Here is a 22,877-nt window from a genome sequence, read left to right as displayed (position 1 = left end):
GTACCAACATCTGAATTATGGGGGTGCCAGAAGAAGAGAGAGCAAGCCGAAACCGGTTTGGCTCAGTGGTAGAGCGTCAGTCTGTGGACTGAAAGGTCCCGGGTTCGATTCCGGCCAAGGGCATGAACATTGGTTGTGGGAACACCCCGGTAGGGGGTGTGCAAGAGGCAGCTGGTCGATGTTTCTCTGTCATCGACTTTTCTAGCTCTCTATCTCTCTCCCTTCCTCTCTGTAAGAAAATCAATAAAATATATTTTTTAAAAAAAAGAAAGAAAGAAAAAAGAAGAGAGAGCAAGATAACTGAAACCGCCCTGGCCAGTTTTGCTCAGTGGATAGAGCATTGGCCTGTGGACTGAGGGGTCTCAGGTTTGGTTCCATTTAGGGGCATGTACCTTGGTTGCGGGACCATCCCCATGGGGGTGTGCAGGAGGCAGCTGATTGATGTTTCTCTCATCTATGTTTCTGGTTCTCTGTCCCTCTCCCTTCCTCTCTGTAGAAAATAAATAAAATATATTTAATAATAATAATAAAATATATTTAATAATAATAATAATAAAAAATACTGAAAATCTATTTAAAGAAATAATGACAGAAAAATTCCCCCACCTGGTGAAAGAAATAGACTTGAAAGTTCAGGAAGTGCACAGAACCCCAAACAAAAGGAATCCAAAGAGGGTCACACCAAGACACATCACAATTAAAATGCCAAGAGCAAAAGACAAAGAGAGAATATTAAAAGCAGCAAGAGAAAAATAATTACCTACAAGATTGTCAGCTGATTTCTCAACAGAAACTATGCAGGCCAGACGGGAGTGGCAAGAAATATTCAAAGTGATGAATAGCAAGAACCTACAACCAAGATTACTCTATCCAGCAAAGCTATCATTCAGAATTGAAGGTCAGATAAAGAGCTTCACAGATAAGAAAAAACTAAAGGAGTTCATCACGGACAAACCATTATTATATGAAATGCTGAAAGGTATTCAAGAAGAGGAAGAAGCCATAAGCGGTTTGGCTCAGTGGTAGAGTATCGGTCTGCGGACTGAAGGGTCTCAGGTTCGATTCCGGTCAAGGGCATGTACACTGGTTGCGGGCATATCCCCGGTAGAGGGTGTGCAAGAGGCAGCTGGTCGATGTTTCTCTCTCATCTTGACGTTTCTAGCTCTCTATCTCTCTCCCTTCCTCTCTGTAAAAAATCAATAAAACATATATTAAAAAAAAAAAGAGGAAGAAGAAAAAGGTAAAGATAAAAATTATGAACAACAAATACATATCTATCAATAAGTGAATCTAAAAATCAAGTGAATAAAAAATCTGATGAACAGAATAAACTGGTGAATATAATAGAATCAGGGGCATAGAAAGGGAGTGGACTGACAATTCTCAGGGGGAAAGGGATGTGGGAGGTTCGGGAAGAGACTGGACAAAAATCATACACCTATGGATGAGGACAGTGGGGGTGGGGGGTGAGAGCAGAGGGTGGAGTGGAGCTATGGGGGGGGGGGGGAAGAGGAACAATTGTAATAATCTGAACAATAAAGCTTTATTAAAAAAATACACTTTTTTTTAAGCAGAGAGAAAAAAAACATATTTAAAAGGACATTCAGACTGAAACTGACAGTCAATAAAAAAACATGAATCATTCCCAATGTCCATACCATGCTGTGATCCACACGGAAGAAGGCCAACTGGCATGGCTTATTCAGCAGATTTGCAAACGCAATGAAGGCATCTGCCTCTTCCAAATTGAGAATAAGAACTGCTGCTATGAAGGACATCCCTTGGACCTTCAAAGGGAAAGGAAATTAATCAAAATGGTTTTATAATAATAATTCTATAGTGTTTATTTATTGCATTCCTGAAAAATTACAAAGTAATATTATAAGGTAAAATACTAAGATTTCTTTTCCCCCACAACAAAGGTAAATACAGAGAACTCAATAATTATAAAATCTCCCTATTTAAAATTTTCTTATTATATGGTGTAGTTTAAAAAGAAATTATTTTTGCCCTAGCTGGTTTGGATCAGTGGATAGAGCATCAGCTTGCAGACTGAAGGGTTCCAGGTTCAATTCCAATCAAGGGCACGTACCTGGGTTATGGGCTCGATCCCCCGTAGGGGGCGTACAGAAGGCAGCCGATCAATGATTCTCTCTCATCACTGATGTTTGTTTCTCTCTCTCTTTCTCCCTTCCTCTCTGAAATCAATAAAAAAAATATTAAAATAATAAAAAGAAATAAAAAGAAAAATTTTGGAAAAAAATATCAGCTTTCACTTGCTCCAGAAGCCTATCTCAGTGAACTAGTTATTTCATCTTCCTCTGAAGTCTTTCAAAGCATAGAATCACAAAGCTTAATAAAAACAAGGTGATGGCCGGGACCAGTTTGGCTCAGTGGATAGAGTGTCGGCCTGCGGACTGAAAGGTCCCGGGTTCGATTTCGGTCAAGGGCATGTACCTTGGTTGCGGGCACCTCCCCAGTTGGGGGTGTGCAGGAGGCGGCTGGTCGATGTTTCTCTCTCATCGACGTTTCTAACTCTGTCCCTCTCAATTCCTCTCTGTGTAAAATCAATAAAATATATTAAAAAACAAAAAAACAAGGTGATGGTCTTTATTGTTATAACACATCTGTTTGAGGCAGGAAGTGAGGACTAAGAATAAAAGAGATTACCCTGGCTGGTGTGGCTCAGGTAGTTTGACATCGTTCAGGGCACCAAAAGGTTTACCATTTGATTCCTGGTCAGGGCACATACCTGTGGCAGGAGGCAGCCAATCAATGTTTCCCTCTCACATCCATGTTTCTCTCTTTTTCCCTCCCTTTGTCTCTCTCTAGAACGCAATAAAAATATATTTTTTTTAAAGGATAAAAGCAATCTAAAATCCCAAGAAAGAAGAGGTGGAGGTTGGGATAGTGAGGCTGGATTCCTGGAAAGGTAGGAGGAGGAAATAATAAAACAGCCATTCCAAAAGGAGAAAGATGTATAAGTAAAGACATATAAAACCAGCACAGTTAGAACATAAGGCTTATAATGGGAATAATGGGAGAAATTAGAAAGGCCTTGAGTAAAAGGCTAAGCTATCTAGGTGCTTGCTTGAGAGTTACAGAGACCTATTTTACATTTCTGAGCAGGCAGATGAAACTGCTATTGTAAAAATATTCATTATTTCATTAAAAAAAAGTTTAACAAGCACTTACTTCTGGTAGGTATTTATATAATACACTTACACAGAGAGGCCACTAAGAATATTTGCAATAATACCTTTGTTTCAATTTTCTTAGCAACCTTAAAAATTTTTTAGCACATTTTAATCTGGATTCCCACTCTGTTACTATACTATCTGAAATTTCTCTAACCAGGTTGACCAGTGGTATTTATTGTAAAATGCAATGGGTACTTTCCTACCCACTAAGCAGAATTCCTTTAGCTTCTGTGACCCATTATTTCTTTGTTCTTCTCTTACTTCTCTCGCTTCTTTTGTGACTGTTCAATTTGCCATGTTTAACTGGAACACCTTCATAAAACCTTCATCTTCTCACCTTTGTCTTAAAGTAGAAGAATCTTAGAGACCTCATAATAGGGTGGCTACCTGGTAGAGCTTACTCTATTTTGTTGCATGTTCATTTGTACATTTGTTCATTCACTCACTCACTCACCAAAGTTATTAGGTGCCTATCACCATACTAGAGGCCCAGTGCACAAATGTGTTGGGCAGATCAGGCCAGGCTGGCCAGGGAGGAGCGGCTGCTGGTGGTTGGTGGACCAGTCCCACCCCTGATGGGGGTAGGGGGAGCTGCTTGGGCGTGGGGCCAGCCAGGGGGAAGGGGCCATGGACAGTTGGCCAACCAGTCCTGGTTGAACTCCCAGTCGAACTTCTGGTCCAGGGGACAATTTGCATATTAGCCTTTTATTATATAGGATGACAGATATTGTTCTAGGTACTTGGGATACCTCAGTGAATTAAAGACTTACAGTTTAGAAGGAGCAGCTACACAATAAACAACAAACAAGTAAATCATATGTTTTATTAAAAGGTGGTAAGTGCTGCTCTAGCTGGTGTAATCAGTGGTTAGAATGTCAACTGTCACGCTAAGGGTCATGGATCTGATTCCTGATGAAGGGTATGTACATAGGTTTTAGGTTTGATCCTTGAGCTGTTTGTTGCACGTGTGGGAGGCAGCCAATGAATGTGTCTCTCTTAAATTGATATCTGTCTCTCTCTCCCATCTCTCCCTCCCTTCCACTCTCTCTAAATATCAATGGAAAAAATATTCTCTGGTGAGTAAAATAAAATAAAATAAAACTAGGATTGGTTGACAATCCGTAAAAGGAACACATTCCCTCCCCTATGCTTCCCTCAACCTGGAGGCACAGTCACGGAAAAGAAGGTTAGGAAGAAGGGGAGAAGGCAGCAGACCAACAGCAGCGGCAATAAATACAAGTTTACGAACTGAATGATGCAGTCCCCAGCTGCTCTCCCAGAATGCTGGCAGCTGGCCTTATAAATCTCTGGTAGGAGAAGGAAAGGTTCCTTTCTGGATAAGCTGATAGACCCGAAGGAAAAAGACAGACATATACACATTTTGGAGCAATTACAATATAATAAATGTTTATATTAAAAAACAGATGGAAACAAATACTTACATAACCAACATCAGGTCTGTAACATGTATATGCCCCTAAGATACTATGTAAAACATCATGATATGGGCCACCCTTCGGAGAGAAAAATGAAATGTCATACTATACAAATAATTGTCTCCAAGTTACTTGTCAAATATCATGTTAATAAACTTTAGCATTTCCCAAATAATTAATTTTAGTTAATAAATTTAATCATTGTAAGAAATATTCTAAATGTACTCTGCCAAGATGCTTTCTAAAGAATTAATTTCAAAATATAATTTCAAAATCCTAAACAAGAAAAAGTCAAACAAACTCACCTGAGTGACATAAGCTATATAGTTTATATACAATTTTAAAGACTTCTGGATTTGATACAATAAGATTATAAGGAAAACAGAATGTTCCATTTTATATAATACAACTTAAGGAAAAAAAAAATACCATGAAGCTACACTAAATTAAGTTTACTAATCATTTTTATCTTAACAGTAAAAATGTTTGTCATTTTATCAATCTAAAGATAAATTCCATATATTTTAAGATTTGAGTCAAATATAAACTATACATAAAATGTAATAATTTTTCATAAAGTATAAGCAACTTTATTCACTATATTCCCTATGCTGTACTTTATATCCCTATAAGAAACTTTTTTTTTTTTTTTAAGGAATGTCTTAATAGTCTCTGCAGAAATCCCCCGCCCCCATTTCAACAGTAATTCTGAAAAATTTTAAATTTGGAGACAAAGTCCTTTATATTTACACAATTTACTAGGCAAAATAGTTAATTTCAAATATTTTACAGAATAAAAAAACAAAGAAATTCAGCTTAATGATAATTAACCAAGTACCTACTATATAAAATTATTATGTGCTATGCTCACTGCAATGCATTCAGTCAGTGGAATAAAACAGTAACATTTCCATTAAAATTTTCCTACTAGTTTCACATTTTTTAATATAAAGTTCCCTAATTTTTATAGTTTTACCTTTAAATAATAATAGCTATGAATTTAGAGAATTTGTTCACTTGGATTTTTTAAAAAGTAGTTAAAAACATGGGTTAGAAACCCTCACCTTCTGAAAGATGTAGAGAGATGGAAATGTACGGGATATGTCCAACTTAATTAATTCCAGACTGGCCTCCCGATCAGCAATAGATACACCTATATTTGCCAGGTAAATAAAGTTACAATTATTACTTGGCTATATCCAGTTCAATCTTACAAACACAGAATGATTACATGGAATATATGTTACTTAAGGAAAGTTAAAAGCTGAACAATCCAGAAGCTTAAAGAAATGCCACACAGCTTTTGCTGAAATTTAGAGCTTCTTTGGTGAAGAATACATCTATGAATTTATCAGAAAGTTATATGGTGAAGGGTTTCTACTTCCTTTTTTTTTTTTTTAAGGTACGGTTTGTTTGTTTTTAATAGCGGGTAGGTAGATTGTCATTCCCACAATAACTAGATAAAAACATTTCAAGTATCATTTTTTAAAAGGGCCTAACAGAATTGTGTAAGAGAGGTCCAGAGAATTTAAATCCAAAAAGAGAAAAGCCTTTCCTAGGTGAGTGGATACCAGTGCTCGAATTTAACAGGGATATTTACATACTCACAGAAAACCACTATGTGATATGCACCATTTCTCTATCCTAAGCCATGTTCATTTTTAGAGTTGTACATACAGGCAAGAGAAGAGGGTTTGCTTTCTACTAAGTAGAACAAATACAGAAAGAAAAGTGACTGGCAGACAAAAGGCTTTCCATAATTTAAGGATAAGAGATGATTGAACAAATTTATCTAAATTTAATAAATTATAATAACAGGAAAAAAATGATTTTTCCCAAAATGATCAGAAGAAAATTAATAAGAGTGGAGGAATAAAAGGAGCATATAAGTGAATTAAACAAAGATTAGGCATAAGAATTATTAAAAAGATGTACTGGGAAGTGAGTGAAAATCAGTGAGAGAGGAGACAGGAGGTCACAAATGAGGTATAAAGATCATCTATCTTTAAATTATAAGTTGGGTTGTGGTGGGTGTGTTCTATGGTTAGAGCATCATCCTGTGACCAACCATCATCCGGGTTCAATTCCTGGTCAAGGGCATGTTCCTGGGTTGTAGGTTCGATCCCTGGCCCAGTTGGGGCACATGTGGGAGGCAACCAATCAATGTATCTCTCTCACATTGATGTTTCCCTTTCTCCCTCCCTCCCTTCTACTCTCTCTAAAAACAATGGGAAAAATATCTTTTTTTTTTGGGTGGGGGGGGTGATTGAAAAAACACACACGTTGGCCTAAAAATACTTCACCCCCATTATTCTTAACGGCTACAATTAAATCCTAGGCTCTGGAGTCCAACAGCTTGGATTTACATCATGACTTCACTGCTTATAAATTAACTACTTTGAATTTCCTCCTATATCATCCAGGATATCAACTACTGAAAGAGTTGTTAACATTAGATTAGATAATATATGTAAAGCAATTCTATAGTTCCTGACACATGGTAATAATCAATAACCATGATATAATCTTCAGTGATTGGACTTTCATACAAAAATTTTTGTTAACAAAAAATAATCACACCCTTTCTCTTCAACGAAGGTTGGAGCAGCCTCCCCTGCAGATCTTTGTGAAGACTGGCAAGATCATCACCCTGGAGGCTAAACGCAGTGACACCACTAAGAATGTCAAAGCTAAAATCCAAGACAAGGAGAGCATCCCACCTGAATAGTAGTGTGTGATTTTTATTTATTTATTTATTTATTAAATATATTTTTATTGATTTCAGAGAGAAAGGGAGAGGGAGAGAAAGATAGAAACATCAATGATGAGAATCATTGATCGGCTGCCTCCTGCTTGCCCCACACTGGGGTTGGAGCCTGCCACCCTGGCATGTGCCCTGGTGGGGAATCGAACCATGATCTCCTGGCTCATGGGCCAATGCTCAACCACTGAGCCACGCCAGCTGGGCATTAATGTGTGATTCTAATGGGCAAGCAGCTGGAGGACAGCCACACCTCTCCGACTACAATATTCAGAGAGGCCACCCTGCACTTGGTGCTTCATCTGCAGGATGGTATCAAGCCCTCCCTCTGCCAGCTTGCCCAGAAGCATAATGACGACAAAATCATTTGCCACAAGTATTATATTACACCTGCCTGCACCCCATCCCGTCAACTGCTGCAAGAAGCATAGCCACACCAACAACCTGTACCCCAGGATGGTTAAATAAGGCCCCTCCACCACCACCGCCTTGGGCCTGCCTGAACCCCATGGCCCTGGGGCCTCAATAAAGTTTCCCTTTCATTGAAAAGAAAAACAGTAATAATCACACCTTCCGTATCAGTCTCTGAACTTGTTTCACTGAGGCTTTTGCACCGTTCTTTTGCTCTTGATAGGAAGATTTCATAAAGTTCTGGGGGACGGAAAACAAAAATTCATAAATAGGAAAGAAATATATTCACATACAGTAGGTCCTCGGGTTACGTCGGAGATCCATTCCTACGGTGCGACGTAACTCGATTTTCGCTGTAAGTCGGAACCCACCTACGTCATTTACCAGGAGCACATACACAGCAGTAATGATGTGAAACAGTAAAAAATAAAAAGTAAAAATTAAAAGGTAACAATTCCTGACCTTTACTTATGGTAAATAAACAATAAAAAACATAAAGCACACATACGTCAAAATGACAGAACTTTTTTTTTTTTTTTAATAAATGTGAGATGGCGAAGTAACCACGAAACAAAGTACGTCAAGTCCGACGTAACCCGAGGACTGCCTGTATTTTTATTTTTATTCTTAAAAAAAAATAAGAAAACCATAATTCCACTATAGGTCAGGCATATCTTATGTAGCTGGCATTAAAAAAAATAGCAAATTGAAGTACTCAATTCTACCAAAACTATTTATTACACACAGAAAGGTAGCAAATGAAACTATTCCAGAGCAGCCATCCAAATAGCTACAATATAGAATGTATGTATGAGGCAGGCAGAGACGCTTCTGCTAAAGGAGCCATTGTACAATAGCAGAAACATGATTTTTGGAATCAGTAAGACCTAGATTCAAACTTCGGCTCTGCCACTTACTACCTGTGGGATTTATAACTCTGGAACTTGGCTTTCTTCATCTGTAAATTGGAGAAAAATAATTCCTATTCATGTGTTACTGAAGATTAAACAAGATCATTTATGTAAAGCTTCTGACACCTTATAGACCCTCAATAAATGCTAGTTCTTGCTTCCTTCTCTCTTGAAACTGGTTTCTCCATTATGATGCAGCTATCTTTTTAAAAATATTTACATATTTCATTGATCTTTTTACAGAGAAGAAGGGAAAGGAATAAAGAGCTAGAAACACTGATGAGAGAGAAACATCAATCAGCCGCCTCCCACACCCCCCCCATAGGGGACGTGCCCACAACCAAGGCACATGACCCCGACCGGAATCGAACCTGGGACCCTTCAGTCTGCAGGCAGACGCTCCATCCACTGAGCCAAACCAGTTTCGGCATGATACAGCTATCTTAAGCTACATAAACTTTAGTCAAAGAGTCACATACAAAAATCTTTATCCCTATCTTTTACTCTAAAAGCCCAATCACTGTAAAATACACACACACACACACTGGAATATATATATATATATATATATATATATATACACACACACACACACACACACACACACACACACACAGACCCGATGCACGAAATTTGTGCCAGAGTAGGCCTTCCTTCTCCCAGCTTCCCTCTGGCACCCAGGACCTGGGCTTCCCTCACAGCCCGGCTTTGTCAGGAAGGACATCTGGTCTAATTAGCATTTTATGCCTTTATTATTATAGATATTCCATTGAATGACTATACATAGTAAGTATAATAAGTATTCTTATATTGCCAAGAATCAGATCATTATAAAATAACTTACTAGATATATTTCAAACAGACTCTTATTATTCTAATCTCTTCTTTCTGTTCGCTTTTCATTATTACTAATGATTTGGAAAGAAATCAAACTCAAAATTTCTATTTCTAAATGGAGTGCCCTACTACATTTGGTATAAGTGCTAGATGAAAGTTTTAAACTTAGATATACAATGTTTTTGCAGTTGTTAGGAACCAAGTTGAAGTTCATACATTTTATTTCAAATTGCTTCCAAGCCAGGTCCAGTTTCACTACTGCACTTAGTTTTAAAAACTGTCTTGTAAGAGGCTCACCAAACAAATCCATCACCTATGGAATCTACAAAATTGACCCAAAAGTAAAATTGTGGTAATGCAATTCAAAATATCAAAGGACATCTCTTAAGGGAAGATGTACAGTGCTTATCTATAATAAGATCTATATCTCAGTTCAACTCCTTGCTTGACTCTGCATGTCATATTTGCCATGGCAGGCAGGCACAGCTCAGTTGGTTGGAGGGTAATCCCATGCACTGAAGGGTCACAGGTCAGGGTGCGTACAGGAGACAACTGATTAAGGTTTCTATCTCACATCACTGTTTCCCGTGCCCCGCCTCCCCCCCCGCCCCCGTCCCCCTTGTCTTCCTTCCTCTCTCTCTAAAATAAGATAAAAATATTAAAACAAAACAAAAAAATCAAAAGACATTTCTCAAGGAAAGTTACCTATATACAAGAAACCCTAAGCGACCAGTCAACTGTTTGACCAGTCACCTGTTTGACCAGTCACTATGACGCGCACTGACTGCCAGGGGGCAGATGCTCAATGCAGGAACTGCCCCTGGTGGTCAGTGTGTTCCCACAGCAGGAGAACCTCTCAGCTGACCAACGGGCACTGGCAAGTGCAGCTGTGGCAGCATGAGCCTCTCCCGCCTCCGCAGCAGTGCTACTGAACAGGGGTGGCAGGCGCAGTGGGGTCAGGATGAGCAGGAGCGGCACGGTGCCCGGCCCAGGCCCTGGCTCCTCCCTGGCCACCTGCTGCTTTGCCCACTACTATATCCCCTGAGGGGTCCCAGATTGTAAGAGGGCGCAGGCCAGGCTGAAGGACCCCACCAGAGCACAAATCTGTGCACCGGGCCTCTAGTCTATAATAAGACCTGCATCTCAGTTCAATTCCTTGCTTGACTCTACATGTTATACTTATTTTATTTTGAATCTACAAATGTAGAGTTATGAAGCAGAGATGTATCTTAGGAACAGAAGATACTTTGAGATCAGTTTATATTTCATTTTCTGATTTTTTTGACAATGATGTATTATACATATTTGGCAAATTTCACTTTCACTATAATGTTATACTCATTATCACAAAAAAAATGTTAGAACAATTCTGAGACAGCTAACAATCTTAACCCCATTTTACAGATGAAGAAAACTAAGACTATTGGATGTTAAGTAATTTGCCCAAGGTCACAAATCTAATATATAGTAGAACCAAGATTTGAACCACATTTGACTGACATTAGAACCCTTATTTTTAGTTTCTATTGTTATAAATTTCATGATTAAAACCAATACAATAGGTATTTATTTTAGCCACTGAAAGTATTATAGCCACTGAAAGTATAAAGTAAATTTACTATTCAAAATTTAGCTTCCTTTCCACCACTAATGAAAAAGAGATGAGTACCCAGTCATTACTGAATTGTTTTTTAAGAGAAAACATAAAATTATTTTGAAAATAAATGACCCAGTTATTTCAAGTTTAAAAAATTTTTTGAGTTATAGTAACACAACAAGTTAATACCAACTTAACCAATATTTCAATGTTTAAGTTATCAGGATACCTAACATTCTAAAGCCAAAGTTCTCAAGAAAACAAGACTGCAAACAAAATTTCAAATAGCCACCAATGCTTCATAGTCTCACCGGTATGCAAAACCAATTCCTAAGACTTTAAGCAATTATAGTATGTTCAACAATCCTTATTATTTAGGATTTTAATGTTCTAACTGAAAGTTCTAACTCAATATAAAAACATTTTCTTTTCATCTGTTCCAAGCACAGAAGGCAAAAGAAACCTTTGTTTTATTGGAAAGAAGAGTTAAGTCACATAGGATATAACTTTTTCAAAGCTAAATTAAAACTTCTTAATTCTTCCTTTAAATTCTATTTTTTAGATTAAAAAAAAAAAAGCTCAGTTAAAAAAAGTGTTCATTATGGAATATCTAAAAATGAATTTTAAAAATCATACATAATCATGCTATTCAAAGCTGGCATCACTTTTAGAATTAAATATTTGTTACAATTCTGTTTAGTTACATATAATGCAGATTTTTGCAATGAACATTCTTACAGAAAAGCTTTTACACCCAATCCTGATTATTTCCTTAGAGCAGATTCTTAGAACTAGAATTAGGTCAAAAGTTATGCTTTTTAAGGCTTTTGTCAAATAATTCTAAATTATTTTCAGCCACAATTTATGTGGGTAATTTTTATTATTTTTAATAACTTTTGATTTGAAAGGTAAACAATAGTACTTTGATGTTCTTTTAACATATATGTCATTGATTTATCACTAGGAAAATGGCTAAATTAATTATAGTACAGCCAAACTGTAATAGAGTGCAGCTATGTAGTATGCTTAAGGTACACTTATATATACTGACATGAAAGGATGGTTCAGGAGAGATTATTGCTTAAAAGCAAGCTACTGAATAATCTCAGGACATAAACTCCTTTTTGTGTGGGAAAAAAAAACAAACCAAGAAGATAGAAGCCTAAAAATTTATCATATGCAGGAACACACTTTTTTATATGACAGAAAAAGATCTGGAAGAATATACACCAATTTGCTTATTTGTACTTACAAGTACGATCAAAAGCTGGAATCTGAGTGGAAGAGTGGGAAGAAACGTATCAAATATACTTTACTTGAATTTTTTTCAATAAATATGTAAATAAAAATTTTAAGTAATAATAGTAACAATATATTATTTATATTATTATACTGGAATCCCTAAATCTTTTTTCTTTTACCAGATAAATCCAAGAATGTACTACTTTTTATTGCTGCAAAGAATGAGCAACACATAAATAAGGAGGGGGCAGACTGTGCAATTAAATCCCACTGTGGGAACACCTTCACTGGCCATAGCGGTTTTCACACTGGAAATTCAAAGGTGAACCAATATGCTTGCTGGAAGATAAGTTTCTTTTTCCAGAAATGGCCATGAAAGCATCTTTTTTGTTGTGCCACACAATATATTATATAAAAATAAGTGATGTTATTTCAAACATTGTTCAATTGAAGTTTTTTTTTTATTTTAAAAAAACTGAATGCATTGGGATATTGATTAATAAAAGTATATAAGTTTCAGATGTATGATTCTATAATACATCATCAGTATATTGTACTGTGTTCACTACCTGACTGTCTAGCATTATCATTATCATTCAGACTGATGGTAGCACCTTTTATTATTAACTATTTTAGATTTCCCCCATTTGGAATTATCCAAATTTTATTTATTTTTTTAACTTATCAAAATTACTCTACATTTTACTCCTACCCTTCAAAGTTTTAAGAAACTTAAAAAAATAACACAATTCCTTGGGAGTCCTCCTCTGTTGTTTTAAAAAATATATATTTTATTGATTTTAGAGAGAAGGAGGAAGAGAGAGATAGAAACATCAATGATGAGAGAGAATCATTGATTGGCTGCCTCCTGCACATTCCCTACTGGGGACCGAGCCCACAACTCAGGCATGTGCCCTGGGCCGGTATCAAACCCGGGACCCTTCAGTCCGTAGGCTGATGCTCTATCCATAGAGCCAAACCAGCTAGGGCTCCTCTTTGTTTTTTAAACTTTAGCATTTTCAAAATCCAAAAGGACTAGTTTGAGTAGAGATGAAGACAAAGAAACTTCTAGCCTTCCCCCAATATTTAAGTTTTTTGTTTTTTTTTTTAATAAAGGGGAAACCTTTCCACAACTAGACTATTTATTATTCATGCAAGAGTAGGTCTTCCTTCCCCCAGCTGTCGGTACCAGCTACCCTCTGGCATCTGGCAGCACCAGGACACAGGCTTCCCTCTGGCCACTGGCAGGCACCTGGGACCCAGGCTTTTCTCGAAGCCTGGGCTTCATCTGGAAGGTCGTCCAGAAGGTCATCCAGTCTAATTAGCATATTACACTTTATATATATATATATATATATATATATATATATATATATATATATATATGGCCAGTGCTACCTAGAATCTCTGAAGTTTTCGTAGTTACCTGAAGTTAAGATATTTGGGTGTCAAGAATATTACTTATGGTTGTAAACTAAAGGAAAACCCACAAATCTTATTTTTGATAGTATGAAATATAGTAAACTTATTAAATCATACCAGGTTTTAGAGAGGGATGGGGAATGAAGCATGCTCTTAAAAATCACATTATACTTGGTAATGCCCTTTTAAATTGCTACTCTACTGATCTGCTTTGTAACTCTGGAGATGGCTATTTGTACGTGTGGGAGTAACTGAATATAGAATACAAACCAGGAGTGATATTTAGTTCATTTCCTACAGCTAGACTCCAAACTTTCCCACGAACACTAGGGGGCAATCCCTGCCACCACAATTCTCGAACTCTTCTTGTACTACGCCTAGAATTAAAGGGGAAGAAAAAAGGAGAAAGTTACTTTTTAAAACATAGTATCCTAAAGAGAGATAACAGTAATTTAAAGGTAACGCCTTCTATAGCTGCCATTTATACTGATAAAATGAAAGAATCAGAAAAGTATAATTATGAAAAGCATAATAAAAGGAACATAAGAATTTGTTGTCAATTCAGTAACCAAAAGAAAATCACAAAGTATTTAATAACTGGCAAGGCCCTCGTCTTTTGAGAGACCGTATAGCCTGCTTAAAGAGTGTGGGCTTTAGAGTCAGATAGACCTGAGTTCAAATCTGATTTAACTATTAATTAATTTTATTACCTTGGGCAAATCACTTAACCTGTCTGACCTAAAGCTTCCCTATAAGTGGGAATAAAGGTTGTAAGAACCATCTGTGATTACTTATGTAAAGAGCCTAATATAACATGTCACATGTCCAATATTCAACAAATTCCCCATGCATATCCTATATTAGACATTGCAGAAGACATTGCCCACCCTTCAGTCTAGAGGGAAGGTAAGGCATGCACAAAAATATTATCCAAAAATGAAAGACAAAGTAAAGCAAGAAGTACATTAATCTAGAAGTAAACTGGGACATTACATATGGAAAACATCATATATTTTATGATATACATATATCTCTCATTTTTTTGAGAAGCAAATTAAAAATCACCTTTATAGTAAAATGCATCTTATAATGAATGTACATGCTTTAATATTTTATAATAATCTGCTATGACATCAGTAGTGTACCTTGCAATCAATGATACGTTAGAATTAAGAAAATATGAATTAAGAAAAAAATTAAAAGTTTCATGAATCAACTAGCATTTCAAATGGTATTCAACGGATAGGTAAGATTCTGACAGGCACAGAGAGTAGTCAGTAAGGAAAGTAGGTATCAGAAATCGACGGTTTTATAAAAGCAAAGACACAGAAATAAGCATGAAATTTTCAGACAGTGGTTAACAGCATAATTTAGCCAAAGCATAAGCTACATGGTGGAAGTAATAAAAAAAAAAAGAGAGAGAGAGAGAGAATTGGAAACATGAGATCTTTGGAGAAAGACTGGCATTCAAGAAAAGTCTGCTTACTTACATTACTTCCCAATTGGGCAATATTTCATTGATCCAAATTACCATTGCATTTGCAATATTTTCTTCTTGTTTAAATCGTTCTTTCATTATTTTTTTCCTTTTATGTGCTTCTTTAATTTCTGTTTTAAACAAGTATAAAATATTTCAATATAAAAGAGCTAGATCAAAACCCCCTTCTCCTTCTACTTAAACCTACAAAAGAGGCATTCTCTAAAGGAAAAGAAGAGAGAAAGGAAAAAGGGGCAGGGGAAGGTGATAAAAAGAGAAATAAAATGAATTTTATTAATATAATTTAAAAGTAACATCTCCTATTCTACAAAATGAAACAAAAGCCAAAAAATCATTTAAATAGATTATAGTACCACATATTCTATTTATACTTAATCAATGAACTAAAATTTGCCATGAGTTAACTATGTAAAAAATAAACTAGCCCTAATTGGTTTGGCTCAGTGGATAGAGCATCAGCCTGCCGACTAAGGGGTCCCGAGTTCGATTCCGGTCAAGGGCATGTACCTTGGTTGCGGGCACATCCCCAGAGAGAGGTGTGCAGGAGGTGGCTGATCCATGTTTCTCTCTCATTGATGTTTCTAACTTTCTATCCCTCTCCCTTCCTCTCTGTAAAAAAATCAATAAAAATATTAAAAAAATAAACTACTGTGGCCCAGCAGCTTGGCTCAGTGGTTAAGCGGCAACCTATGAACCAGGAGGTAATGGTTCGATTCCCAGTCAAGGCCCATGCCAGGGCTGCAAGCTTGATCCTCAGTATGGAGCATGCAGGAGGCAGCAGATCAATGGTTCTTTTTCATCACTGATGTTTCTATATCTCTGTCTCCCTCTCCCTTCCTCTCTGAAATCAATAAAAATATATTTAAAAATATATAAAAATATTAACTACTGTGAGCAACTAACCAACACTTTCTTTTTTCATACAAGGGGTTTATGTACTTCCTCACATAAAACCATGTGACTTTAATAAAAATAAAGTATGATGCTTCAGTTTACTGATTAAAATGTTAAAATCTCAATACACACAAATATGCACACAACACCCCTCTGAAAATCATAAGTCACAATTCTAGAAGAGATGCGTGAAAAATGGAGAAGTAAAATATATGTAAACTATCCTATAAATAAAGAGGTAATATGCAAATGGACCATCACTCCAACACACAAGATGTCCACCCCTCATGTGGACACAAGATGGCCACTACAAGATGACCAGCAGGGGAGGGCAGTTGGGGGGGGACCCAGGCCTGCAGGGGAGGACAATTGGGGGGGATCCAGGCCTGCAGGAGAGGGCAGTTGGGGGGGGGGGGACTAGGCCTGCAGGGGAGGGCAGTTGGGGGGACCCAGACCTGCAGAGAGGACAGTTGGGGGGGGGGGGAGATCAGGCCTGCAGAGGAGGACAATTGGGGGGGACCTAAGTCTGCAAGGGAGGGCAATTGGGGAGAACCAGGCCAGCATGGGAAGGCGGTTGGGGGCAACCAGGTCAGCAGGGGACAGAAGTTAGGGGCGACCAGGCTGGCAGGGGAGAACAGCTAGGGGTGACCAGGCTGGCAGGGAAGGGCAGTTAGGGGTAATCAGGCCAGCAGTGGAGGGCAGTTAGAGACAACCAGGCTGGCAAGGGAGGGCAGTTGGGGGCAACCAGGCCTGCAGGGGAGAACAGTTAGGGGTGACCAGGTCTGCAGGGGAAGGCAGGGGTTCCCAGGCCGGCAGAGGAGGGCAGTTAGGGGCAATTGGACTGGCAGGGGAGCAATTAGGCGTCAATCAGGCTGGCAGGGCAATGGTTAGGGGGTGATCAGGCTGGCAGGCAGAGCAGTTAGGGGCAATCAGGCAGGCAGGCAGGCGAGCAGCTGGGAGCTAGTAGTCCTGGATTGTGAGAGACAGTTGGACATCCCTCAAAGGGTCCCACATTGGAGAGGATGCAGGCTGGGCTGAGGAATACATCCTCCCACCCCCATGCACGAATTTCATGCACTGGGCCTCTAGTACATATATATAGTTATATATAATTTTAGAACTAGTGTGGAATTCAGAAGTCAGCTAAAGTATTTTCTAGCCATAGCCGGTTTGGTTCAGTGGATAGAGCCTTGGCCAGAGAAAGGCTCCCAGGTTTTATTCCAGTCAAGAGTACCTACCTTGGTTGCAAGCTAGATCCCTGGCCCAGTTTAGGGCATATGCAGGAGGCAACCATTCAATGGTCTCTTTCACATAGATGTTTATCTCTGTCTCTCCTCCTCTCTTCCACACTCTCTAAAATCAATGAAAAAATATCCTCAGATGAGGATCAACAGGATTTAGAAAAAAGTAAAGTGTTTTCAAAATTGTTTCACATATACCTCAGGAACTGTCTTTTAAAAAAATACATATTTTGATTGATTTCAGAGAGCAAGGGAAAGGGTGAAAGAAATAGAAACATCAATGATGAGAGAGAATCATTCATCTGCTGCCTCCTGCACACCCCGTACTGGGGAGGGAGCCCACAACTTGGGCATGTGCCCTGACTGGGAATGGAATCATAGGTCAATGCTCAACCACTGAGCCACATGGCTGGACAGGAACTATATTAGGAGGTAAGCAGGAGGCCAAGTAGGTAGATTCACTTTTAAAAATTTGTTTTATATATTCAGATTTTACATAAGATTTCTTTGGAGTGGGTTCCACTGCTTAAAAAAAAAAAGTATTGTCTGAGGGACTTGAAAGTCATCTAGTTAACCTGCCCCCACATTTTATAGATGAGGAATCTAACATTTGGTCTATTTAGAGAGTGTCATATCCAGGTAATGTCAAACAGGATTAAAGCTGTGACCTTCTGATTTCTCAATTCAATGTTATTCTATCATATCATGTTTTTAGGATTATCTATCTTGAAAATTTAGGATTAACTATCTTAAATATTAACTGAACAGTTGAGAGTCAATTAAAACTTGTATTTAAAATTATGTATAGAAAAAAATGCTCAACCTATGTTTAAATAATTGGACCTTTTAGAAAGATATTGGCTTTATAGGTTTACTATAAGATTCAAGATTAACTTCATTTCCAAAATAGTACCAAAAATGTAACTATATACTATTATAACATTCCATTCACGTAGTTAAGGAAAAATATAAGTTGTTAAAAAAGCATATGTCAAGCTGGTATGGCTCAATGGATAGAGCGCTGGCTTGTGGACTTGGTCCCAAGCAGGGGGCATGCAGGGTGCAGCTGATCAATGATTCCCTCTTATCATTGATGTTTCTCTCTCTCTCTCTCCCCCTCTCCCTTCCTCTCTGAAATCAATAAAAATATATTTTACAAAAAGCATACGTCAAAAAGTGTGCATGTATGTGTGTATACACACACATAGCTGTGTGATATTTTCTAAAAATATATCCTGAACAGTACTTAGTAAATAAATATTTTTAAATTATCCTTATGCTATACTTTTTGGTTGGAAGAGAGAATGAATGAATAAATGTGTGAATTTATGCACTCAAGAATATACATTTATGTGCCTGTTCAAATGACAAAACTGGGACTCTAGAGATACTCCATTAAGTCACAAAAGCATATTTTAATTTCAAATCACATTCTCACAGTCATATAGGAAGTTATTTTAAAGCATTAAAATTATTAATTATATATCAAAAGCCTAAAAACTGTATAAGTGAATTTCATAGATAAATTAATAAATATTTTCGTTTACAAGTTAGTAGTAGTCCAAGGTTTATGACTGTAATGACAAGATCTCTCATATAGTCTGCTGCCTTTCTCTTCTTAGTTTTGTAAAAGTACTTACAGAAGAACTATGATCTTAGTGTGACATATTATTTCTCTTTAAGGACAAATGCAGTTATAAAAGAAATCACCGTCATCATAAAGACTGACTTCATCAATTTCACCATCTACCTTCCTGTTGAAATTCAATAAGTTGAATTTACCAACTAGAGTTAAATTTTATACCTCGTTTTTTAGCCTCAGCCACCATTTCATCATATTCTTGTCGGTGACGTAAAGCTTCTTCCACAGATTTGGCAGGAAGATTTCTGGAGGGGGAAATTTTTTTAAGTCACTTTTCAAAAGACTAACTTTTAAATGTATTAACTTATTTTTTTTTTTAGACAGATACCAGTAATTTTTTTTTTTTTAGATACCAAAATTTCATTTCATACATTAAGAAAGTAGCAGGTTGAAAAGAACTTTGCATTTTAGAAAAGAACCAGAATCTGAGTTGCCAATATTTATTATATATGTTATATTTATTTATATGTCATATGTATATGTTTATTCATTATTTTTGAATGCCAAATTTCAGCCAATATTTCTAGGTCTTATTAAACCCACTTACTACAGGGTTTTTTAAAGCAAACTTTTTGGAGATAGAATTTATATGTGATAAAATGAACAAACACATTTTAAGAGTACAGTTTAAAGAGTTTTGACAATTTTACATACCTTTGCAACTAACACCCCAATCAAGATACAGAACATTCCCATCGCTCCATTAAGTTTCCTATGATCTTCTGCACTCAGTACTTACCCAACTCCTACCCTGGCCAATCACATCTGTGATTTCTATCCTGTACATTAGTTGGTTGCCTTTTAAAGAGTTTCACATAGATTCTTTTTTCTCTGGCTTCTTTTGCTCAGCATATTTTAAAAATTTACCCATGTTGTTCTGTGTATTATGAACATATTCCTTTTAATTGGTGATCAGTGTTCCATTTATCCATATGGATGAACATTTAGACTGTTTCCAGTTTGGGGCCACTATGAATAAAGATACTATAAATATTCATTTCAAGTCTTGTGTGGGTATCTGCCTTCATTTCTCTATGCATATATACCTCTCATATAGGAGTAGAATTCCTGGGTCACATGGTAAGTGCAGGTATATTTTTATAACAAACTGCTGTGCACTTTTAGAGTTCCAAGATAGGAGAAACCAAGATGGAGGCATAGGTAAACACCTATACTGCTGCCTCGCACAACAATTTCAAAACTGCAACTGGAAGACAGAGCAGACATCGTCCAGAACCACCGGAAATCTGGCTGAGTGGAAACTTTACAACTAGAAGGAAAGAGAAAAGGACACTGAGACTCAGAGGAGCTGTGGAGGTCAGAGGGGTGGAGACCTGCGTGCGCGCACAGGAAGGGCGGGCAGCTGAATACTCGGCTGGCTTACTGCGGTATGTGAAGAGGGTGGGCAGCAAGTGCGCGGCTAGCTTTCTCATTTGGGAGGGAAACAAAACCTCCAAACTGCACTGAAATCCAATTGGTGAGACTTTGGGTACCCCGACTATTTGAGGAGAAACTGGACTGTCTGGCAGCAGGCAAAACTCGAGAGCAGCCTTCTCTCAGAGGTATGTGCAGCCATTGCCATGGGACACTGAGACACAGGGGCCTCTTAGGATGGGGCTGACGAGAAACCAAGGCTGTCTGCTCTGGAGAAATGGTTAGAACAAAGCTTTCCTTGGCCAGAAGAGACTCCCCAGGGAGCTGCATGCAAAAAGACACTCCCAGTCCTGTACCTGCAACTGCTCTGTCCTGTAAGATGCCAATCAGAAATTGTGTCTCTGGAGACAGAGGGTAGCAGAAGTAGGCTGCTGTCTTTCGAAGCCCCTCATCAGGAGGAAACTATCCCCCACAAAAAAAATTCTCTCTCCCTTATCACTTTCAACAACCTTCCTTTGCCCCTTTCCCTGGAAGTGGAAGAATTGGAGCACATCTAAATATATATGAGAGAAATATGCAAATCAACCAAATTGTGGAACGACCAGAACGACTGCTTGCCCAGTTGCTGTGAGGTGCATTGACTACCAATTGGTCCCTCCCTGTGGCCGGCAGGCTCTGATCGCCTGATGGCGAATGGGGAACCAGGAATGGGTGGCGGCAGGGGGGGGGGCCAACTGCCAGCAGCCAGAGAAGATGGCCCTAATCACAGGCTAGGCCTAGGGACTGTACCCACACATGAATTTCAAATTTCATTTAGAATTTCGTGTGCTGGGCCTCTAGTAAAGGAGTAAGAGGGAAGATGTCAACAAAGACTTGACTTGATAGAAAAGATAAAGCCTAATCTCTAAAGGCTTAGGTATGTGAGCAGTAAAAATAAGGTAACTGTATTCCAATAGAGAGCAATAACATGAGAAAAGGCATAAAGGCGAGACATAGGTTTGATTGTAAAATAGAGAAGGGTGTAAATAAAAATTTGTCTCACAGACTATCTAGCACAGAACTTTTGCATAGTATTTTTATAAACTCCTTCAGGGAAGAAATTAACATTCCTGGTAAAAAGCTTAATCTATTTTGAATGAATTTAACAAGTTTTAGAAAGCTCTTCTGGGAACTTAGTTATCTACCTATTCAGCTGTCAGTCAAGAGTCAAAAGATCTTTTCTTGCTTATCTAACCACTCTTTGAATTGGCCTGATTTATTCACCTCATCAACAAGGCAAATAAAACCAATGGGAAAATAATATGAATGTGTTCACCAGATCCTTAAAAAAAAAAAAAAAAAAAAAAAAGCAGCACTGGGATCACAATACTTTAGCATAAAAAATGCTACAAGAATTAAAAAATAATGTACTTCTTCTCTCACAATGTCTAAAAAATATTCAACCTCTGACTGTTTGGTTCCAGATCCTTTTATTATGCTCTTTGGGAAAATAGATAGAAAAAGCCACATAGCAGGGAAATGAGAAAAAAGGTTAGAAATTATTACACTGGAGGAAAGTGAAAGCTAAAAGAAGAAAAAGAATAGACCTCAGAGCCTAAGAAGGGAAAAGGAGTTAAGAACCAAGAGATCTTGCTTTAGGGAAGGTGTGCTTTGTTTGGTGAGAAATCAGAGACAATATTTTGAAGATCAGCAACTATGTGGCAGAAATGGGAAGAGAAGAATTTAAGATTTTTTTAGGGTATTAATAATGTATTCTTAATAACAGTAAACCAACTGATTGACAGTCAGTAGTTAACATTTCAAATTCCAATTTCAAAAATTGTTCAAAAGGCAAGGACAAATACACCTTAAGTACATATTAAATGTCAAGAAAGAAAAAACAATTGCCTTACCATGTTAAGGTAAGACAGAGAATGAGACAAATTTCCAGAGAATGGTCAAAATAGAAACAAATATAAAAAGCCAAAATTTGTCTCATACATTGGCTCATAGAGACTTCTAGAAAGTATGCCTAAGCTTGAACATCAACAATATAGTCCTCCTTATTAATTTTAGGATGTGTTTCTAGTGTTTAAAAATTAAAAAATAATAAATTTCTCTAAGTTCTTGATATCTTTTGTGTAGAAAACATTAAAGTTTAAAATATAAATTGCGTGCCTGATGGGCACTAGACTACTTACGATGGTCGATCTTCAAGAATGAGGGCAGTGGTAGAAAGTGGCTCAAATTCAAAATTCTTACGTCTTGAAGACTGAGGTGGTGGTTTACAGGCCCTCCCTGTTCGTGCTTCATATTCCTAGAGTAGATAAAAACATGTTTTATGCAGAAACTTTCCCAATTTTCATACAATCTTAAATTTGTATCATTAAGGATATTATGCTATTAAAGGGACACATACAATTCATACATTA

The 22,877-nt window shown here is 37.5% G+C and overlaps 1 protein-coding gene across 1 annotated transcript in view; it reads right to left on the bottom strand.

The window, feature by feature from the left end:
- TBC1D12 (TBC1 domain family member 12) overlaps positions 1 to 22,877 on the bottom strand; it is a 62,705-nt gene that overhangs the window by 7,625 nt on the left and 32,203 nt on the right. The window contains exons 3-10 of the mRNA XM_084903479.1: positions 22,647 to 22,762; positions 19,255 to 19,337; positions 15,308 to 15,425; positions 14,088 to 14,194; positions 7,968 to 8,048; positions 5,701 to 5,789; positions 4,643 to 4,714; positions 1,659 to 1,787 (exon numbers count right to left, since the gene is read on the bottom strand). Coding sequence (XP_084759605.1) covers positions 1,659 to 1,787; positions 4,643 to 4,714; positions 5,701 to 5,789; positions 7,968 to 8,048; positions 14,088 to 14,194; positions 15,308 to 15,425; positions 19,255 to 19,337; positions 22,647 to 22,762 — 795 coding nt within the window. The remainder of the gene's footprint in view (positions 1 to 1,658; positions 1,788 to 4,642; positions 4,715 to 5,700; positions 5,790 to 7,967; positions 8,049 to 14,087; positions 14,195 to 15,307; positions 15,426 to 19,254; positions 19,338 to 22,646; positions 22,763 to 22,877) is intronic.

Source organism: Pipistrellus hanaki, assembly GCF_964339955.1.
Source record: "Pipistrellus hanaki genome assembly, chromosome: 14".
NCBI classification, from domain to species: domain Eukaryota; kingdom Metazoa; phylum Chordata; class Mammalia; order Chiroptera; family Vespertilionidae; genus Pipistrellus; species Pipistrellus hanaki.
Note: the sequence above shows the minus strand (reverse complement) of the source record. Positions and strands in the feature narration are given on the sequence as shown.